The sequence below is a fragment of the Nannospalax galili genome, unplaced genomic scaffold (genome assembly GCF_000622305.1).
Source record: "Nannospalax galili isolate Female #2095 unplaced genomic scaffold, S.galili_v1.0 scaffold126, whole genome shotgun sequence".
In the NCBI taxonomy this organism is placed as follows: Eukaryota; Metazoa; Chordata; class Mammalia; order Rodentia; family Spalacidae; genus Nannospalax; species Nannospalax galili.
In genome coordinates this window covers 2,551,409-2,558,379 of record NW_008355275.1, presented here as the reverse complement: position 1 = coordinate 2,558,379, position 6,971 = coordinate 2,551,409, and the positions used below count along the sequence as shown (strand labels likewise).

Below are 6,971 nucleotides of genomic sequence, written 5' to 3'. Positions count from 1 at the left end.
TTTTTCTGTCTTTTTGAGACAGGGTCTCTCAGCAGCCCTAGCTGGCCTGGAACTCACTATGTAGACCAGGTTGGCCTTGAATTCACACAGATCTGCCTGCCTCTGTCTCCCAAGTGCTGGGATTAAAGGTATGCGCCACCACGCCCAGTACTCCTGAGATTTTCAAGATGGCAAGTACCAACCCAAAGATTTGACCAGGCCAGCCAGTGCCCTGAATCAGCCTGTTCCACCTTTGGTGCTGCCTGCCTCACCCATTTCCTTTCCAGAATGTTCCATAACAATTGCCCTTTCACATGAAATGCCTGCAGTCATGTGGATGTGGTCTGGGCAGGAGGGTCACAGCACTTGCCTGGAGAACGTGAAGGACTTCCTTTGGGCCTTCCAAGCCCCAAGTTAAGCATGACACACTCAGGAGAGAAACCTGTTTAATAAATGACCAGAGGGCCATGAGATGTCAGTACTGGGAACTTCCTGCATGGAAAGGTGAGCCAAAGCAGAACCAGGACAGCAATGAGACCACCAATTACATAGAATTAGCCATGTCCTCAATGCCACCTGCAACGGTGCTTGACTTTGAGAATGTCTCTGGTCACAAAAGACACAAAGCCCTTTTCCATGTGAAAATCTGGCTTCCTATGCTATCAGGAAACACATTCATGTGGGGGCTAGGGTGTCCAGGTTTAAACAGAAACAAAGCAGACACTGCTTCCTGAGATGACCATTCAGGGCAATCAGCTTGTCACCAGACTCTGTCATCTCTTCCTTCACAGTGAATCAGAAAAAGGATTCCTATTCATGCAGAATGGCCTTCTCCAATCTTATTTTAGGCTAGATAAACAAACAAAATGCCTACAACCAAAGCAAGTCTACCACCTTACAACCTCTGTCCTCAAAACAGAAAAAACGTCTCTATGTCACTCAAGATACTGTCTGGTTTCTTTGGGCTAAACGCAAAAGAGAGTAAGTGCTGAAAGGACTTGGTCCCATGAAGCCACTCACATGTGGACTTAGGTCAACAGAGAATGAAGTTGGGGAAGGAGGCAGGTTGGCCACTTTGAGTACCCTCTACCTTGATACCCACCAGCCATCCATCTTCCCCACTTCTGAATATTATGCTTTGAAATTATACCACACCTCCCAATCAGCAAAATAAAATGGGTCTGCACAGGCAGATGCCACTGTACTTGGAGGGCAGAAGAGAGCTACCGGCCAGATGGAGGCTATGGGCAGTTCACAGAATGGAACCAAACAAAATTCCAGTTGGTTGCCTGAGGATGAGAAGACTAAACTGAGTCATACTAATTGTTGCGGGATCCTATAACTCTTTAAGAGAATCAGAACACACCCGGGAGGCAGAGGCAGACGGATCTCTGTGAGTTCAAGGCCAGCCTGGTCTATATAGTGAGTTCCAGGACAGCTGGGGCTACAGAGAGACCCTGTCTCAAAAAGACCAAAAAACAAAAGAGAATCAGAACAGTAACATTCTTAGATCTGTATGACTGGATCTGAACTTCAAAGGGTCTCTCACTGCCCACCCTTGACTGCACTGGAGCCACATCTACCCAGAGCCACACTCCCCACAGGGCACCCTGGCAGTCCCTACTCAAATGATCCTGATCTGCACATCCCTTTCTGTAGGATTAAGTAGATAAAACACAGGATGCCAGAGGTTGGAGAGTTGGCTTAGCAGTTAAGCGTACTTGCTGCTCTTCTAGGGGACCTGGGTTTGAATCCCAGCACCAAAATGGGGGCTAACAACCGTCTGTAACTCCAGTTCCAGGGGATCTAACATGCTTTTCTGGACTCCGTGGCACTACAAGCATGTAGTGCACATATATATATGTAGGCAAAACATTCATATACATACAGTAAAAATAAATCTTAAAAACATAGGTAGGATGCTAATTTTGGTTTTCATACAAATGTTTTTCAAAGAATGCATTCTTTGTTGTTTATATGCAATTTGCACCTGGTATTTTTATTTGCCGAATCAGTGGGCCCTACCCTCAGGTCTGTCTTTCTGAGGACCCACAAATGGCATATGAGTAACACCTTCAGAAAGGAGGCAGATATCTGTGGGAGCAGATGCTGCACTGTCCTCATCAGCACAGGCTCAGAATGAGGATGGATTAGAGAAGCGGGCTTCAGGCTAGCAATGTGAAAGACGGGTCTGCAGTGGGAAGTGATGTCACTGAGCACAGCCTTCTCAGTTTTAAATATTGGATATGGATTTGAAACAATCTTATTTTCCTTTAAAACACCATTTAGACCAAACAATCCCCCACGGGGCCTTCTCTTTGGAATGAGGAAATTCCAACCATTGCTGGTGGCTCTGTTTCTAGTCTGCTATTACATCCACACTTTGACAAAGCCGACAAAGCAAAAGCCTCAACCTCACAGGAGGAAAGGAATGTGAGCACGCTGTAGGTATGTGAGAGCGACTTGGGGACTTGGGAGAGGAATAGCTGTTGGATGCTCTGACGTGGCCGCTGCAGGAGGGGAAGGAAACCAAGGCAAGCATAGAAGGAGCTGGGGCCACAGAAACATGAAACACAGGACACCCTCCTTTACTCTAGACCCACATGTGTAGAGGCCAGCGGGCAACGTCAGGTATCTTCCTCAAGTGCTTCCACCTTATTTTATTTTTTGAGGCAGGGCCTCTTAGTGAATCGAGAGCTCACAAATTCAATTAGACTGACTGGTCAACAAGCCCCTGGGATCTGCTTGTCTCTCCCCAACTACTGGGGTTACAGATGTGCTGCTACACTTGGCTTTTACACAGGTGCTGGCGATCTGAATGAAAAGCCTCATGGTTACATGGTAAGCTCTTTATGACTGAGCACCTTCCCAGTCCCTAAGTTCCAGATTTTAAAAAATATGATTTATTATTATTATTAATTATTGTTTCTTTGAGATAGAATCTCCCTGTAGCCCCAGCTGACCTGAACCTCACTATGTAGACCAGGCTGGCCTTGATCTCACAGAGATCCATCCACGTTTGCCTCCTGAGTGCTGAGATTAAAGGCATGCACCACCACACCCAACTATTTTTTAAAATTATGTATACATGCATATGTCTGTATATGAGTATATGTTCATGAATACAGGTGCCTACAGATCCAGAAGAGGGCATTGGATACCCTGGAGCTTGAGTTACAGGCAGTTGTGAGATGCCCAACATGGATACTGGGAACTAAACTCAGGTCCACTATTAAAGCAGCACAAGCGCTTAACTGCTGACTCATCTCGTAGTTCTAAATCCTACATTTTATAGGAATTTCGGAATGGTGCTGTGCACAATGTTAAACAACTCTGGTCAAACCCACACTCTCGAACTCAAGTCTGCCTATTTCCTGCCTATTCCTATGACATCATGTAACTGCTTGGATGAGAGTTCCTTAAGGAGGGCAAGGAACATTATCCTTTCCCATGACTCCAGGGCAACAGCAATTTGCTTAAAAAATATGTTTCAAGAGGACCAGTGGGATGGGGAGGAAGCAGAGGGTAGCAGAGGGTAAAGGGGAGCTGGTGAATGCGGTCAAAGTGCATTAGATGCATATGTGAAACTGTCGTCATCAAACCCACAATTTCATCTGATTAATATGCACTAGGAATATTTTTTAATTGCATTTTAAAGAAAAAAAGTGGGGAAGAGAGAGGTGGGGTGAGAAAGAGAAGGAAAATGAAAAGCCTCCCTTCCCAGTTTTCTGTATGTCAGAAAAGAAAAGAAAATAAGCCACTCCAGTAACGTAAAAACATCCTCAAAACCAAGAGGGTAGCAAGAGCCTACAAATTGCTAGTTATGTGGGATCTTTTCTTCGCTTTAAGTTAGGGACTAAATATAGACCCAGAGAGTCCTCAGACAACCTCCAAGGTACTTCCCAATTGGAGTACCTCATCTTCAGGCTGCTCCCCACTCAGCAGGAGGCAGAGGAGACAGACTGCTGTGTCCCAGTGACACTGACCTGAACTGGATAAAATATTGCCTGCAGGGTGGGAAGGGTCTCGGTGAAGAAGTGGTCCCAGACTTCAGCTAGAACCTCAATGCGACTGTCACCTACACAAGGATGAAAAGATGGGAGGGGAGAGAGAAAGAGAACATGTCATTACTCATAGGACAGACCATAGGACAGTTCCTTCCCAAATGTGAAGTCACATGTACTAGGGGAGTTGTAGCTAAGAGCTGTTGACATCCAGATAGCACTGTCAGGATGCTACAGGGTCTTCATCCCCCAAAATTCTCAGAAATAGATTGACCTCATAGGATGCACACTGTGACTGAAATTCCCACTTCACTAGTAAGACCTTGAATGTGAGGAACATTTGGGGAGTGAGAGGGGAGAGACATTTTGAACCAAAGTGTAACTGAGGTCAGTGTAGGATGAGGTGGTGCTAGGGCTGGATGTGGAATGTCTCCCAAGGATTCATGTGATGGAAGCTCTGTCTCCAGTGTGGTGGTATTAAGAGATGATCAGCTGGGCATGAAGGTACACACTTGTAATCCCAGTGCTTAGAAAGTGGAGGCAAGATCATGAATTTGAGGTCAACCTGGGATATATAGTGAGTTACAGGCCAGTTTGTGCTATATAGCCAACTCTTGTCTCACAAAACCAAAAGAGAAAGGAAAAGAAAAAGTGATGGTGGGACAGAACCCTTTAAGAGGTGCCGCCTAATGTGATGTTAGGTTACTGGGGGTCCTGGCCTTTCATCAGATTAATGCCAAGATTGCGGAGTGAATCCCCTTTGGAGAGGGTAGTTGTAAGAGTGAGCTTGCTTCTGGCTTCCTCTCTGGCTTCCTGTCCTTCCATGTTAGTCTCTTCCACACATGCCTATCACCATAATGCCATCTATCATGCAGATCCCACCAGAGGCCAAACCAGGTTTTGGACACTGAGTCTCCAAAACTGTGATCCAAATCAACTTCTAATTTATAAAGTGACCTCAGGTATTTTGCTATAGCAAAATTCAGGTGGGCAGACCCAACTGAAAACACTCAGTGTGCCTTTCTATCCCCCAACCCAGAAAACGGAAGTGAAGATTTTAAATCATGTGGGATAATTATTGTCCCATGACTGTTTACAGCATTATCAGGCACTGTGCTAAACTATTGATCAATAAGATATGAGTAGACCCTGTTACCCCATCTTCCAGGCTCAGAGAAACCAAGTAACCAGGCCAGTTATCACACAGCTCAAAGGAGAAGTGGGATCCCAACACCATGCTCTTTACCTACCTGTTCCCTGAAGATGGTTTGTGCAGGTCTAAACTGCTGTTTGCTCAGTCACTAATGCCATGGCCCGATTCTGGGTGTGAGCTGTCAGAAGTAGAGTGTCACCTCTGCCCACTGCCTCCGTAACTGGAGGGCCACTGCAGAGGCCACTTCTTGACTATGCTGCTCATTCCTAGCACCAGAAAGCCAAGTGCCACCCACAGGCTAGAGGACACAGGTCACCCCATGCCACCAAAGGACTGTGAAAGTAGAGAGACCGGTTGTGGTGGCAGCTGCTTAATGACCTATATGGCAGAGCTGATGGTCTACTGTCTGCTCATCCTGGGCAGAGAAATTGGGTCAACCAAGACTAGACACCAAGAGACATATTTGGCAGAACACTGCTAGCTCCATGGAACAAATCTTGAAACATGCATTTAGTTTCTTCCACCTATTAATGTAATGAACAACAGAAATAGTGCCTGGGGAGAAAGCAAGAAACAAAACAGCTAGTTGCTAGTAGGTCAGGGTGGATACAAACCCATGCTGCCCTCCACCTTCCCTGGCAGAGCACTATCACACTTTGCTGGAACTACTGGTTTCCATCCTTGTGTCTTAGAACCTGAGTGATGGGGGCTGGGTCTGTCCTTCTCGCCAGTACATTTCTGGTGCACAGCACCAAGCCAGACACATTAATAAACCAATATGTAAAACCCTTCATCGGAATGAATGGCAAGTACCAAGCATGTAGGTATTTGTGGATACCAGTTCTGGTAAGAGGCGGGAGGCACAATGTGACCCAAATAGGAGACAGTAGAGAGGGTAGGACATCCTGGTTAGTAAGAACATTTTCCTTTTTCTCTTGGGATAAAGGAAACTTCCATAGTGTTGCCTATACAACCAAGAGAATCTATCACCTCCTATGTCTTCACCCTGCATGGGATTTCCTTCGGTTTGGGCTGTGGCTATTCAGATTCTATCTCAGCCCTTCACACTCACCAAGCTTCTGCTCAGACTGCTCTTTCCCTCCCTCTCTGCCTAGCCTACATGTTAACCCTCCTAGTTTTAGTTCAGAATTCATTCTTACAGGAACTTCCCCTCAGTTAGTCAAGCCCTCCCACCCCGTGGGAAGAACTCATCCTGGTTACAGAAATACACACATACACACACACACACACACACACACACACACACACACACACACACATTAATATAGGATGCTTTGATTCATATCTGTCCCCACTTCCAATTTAGGAGCCCCATAAGGGCCTATAATCTGAGGACGGTTTTCTAGGGCCCCCAGCAAAGGACCTTGCTTCCATTATGACTGCTTAGCATTTGATTGGATCAGCAGCCACAGAGCACCCTCTTTCAAATACAGGCAATGCTCCATAGCTACAGAGAGGGGGTGAGGAGTCAAAGGGTCTACCCTGAAACTCTAGGTCATCCTGTCCTAAATCCAACTGAACCCTATTAGTTGCTTTGTTGATGGCCCATATCTGCCTACAAAAGACCAGCAGAGGCCCTTGGAACCTAGGACAGGAGAGAGAACCCTTCAGGCAAGACTGTCTGTTTCTGTGCCAGGTGGAGTGCACAAGGCAGTCCTTCAACCCAGGAGCCATGAGGTGTCTCCTGTGAAGCTCCATCAGACTGCTGGCTACAAATATCAGGGAGGAAAGGAGGTTCTGGAAAGTGCTATGTGAGAACACCAGACACAGAGCAGGCTATGGGGAAGAAAGAGTTAACGGCAACAGTGACTTCA

At 46.2% G+C, this 6,971-nt stretch overlaps 1 protein-coding gene across 7 annotated transcripts in view; it reads right to left on the bottom strand.

The window, feature by feature from the left end:
* Positions 1-6,971, bottom strand: part of Prr5l (proline rich 5 like) — a 93,075-nt gene that overhangs the window by 25,545 nt on the left and 60,559 nt on the right. For 6 of the 7 annotated variants that reach the window (XM_029555701.1, XM_017803001.2, XM_029555704.1 and 3 more), the window contains one exon: positions 3,966-4,057. The exons of the other annotated variant lie outside the window; for it this stretch is intronic. In XM_029555701.1, coding sequence (XP_029411561.1) covers positions 3,966-4,057 — 92 coding nt within the window. The remainder of the gene's footprint in view (positions 1-3,965; positions 4,058-6,971) is intronic. 7 annotated transcript variants of the gene reach the window in all.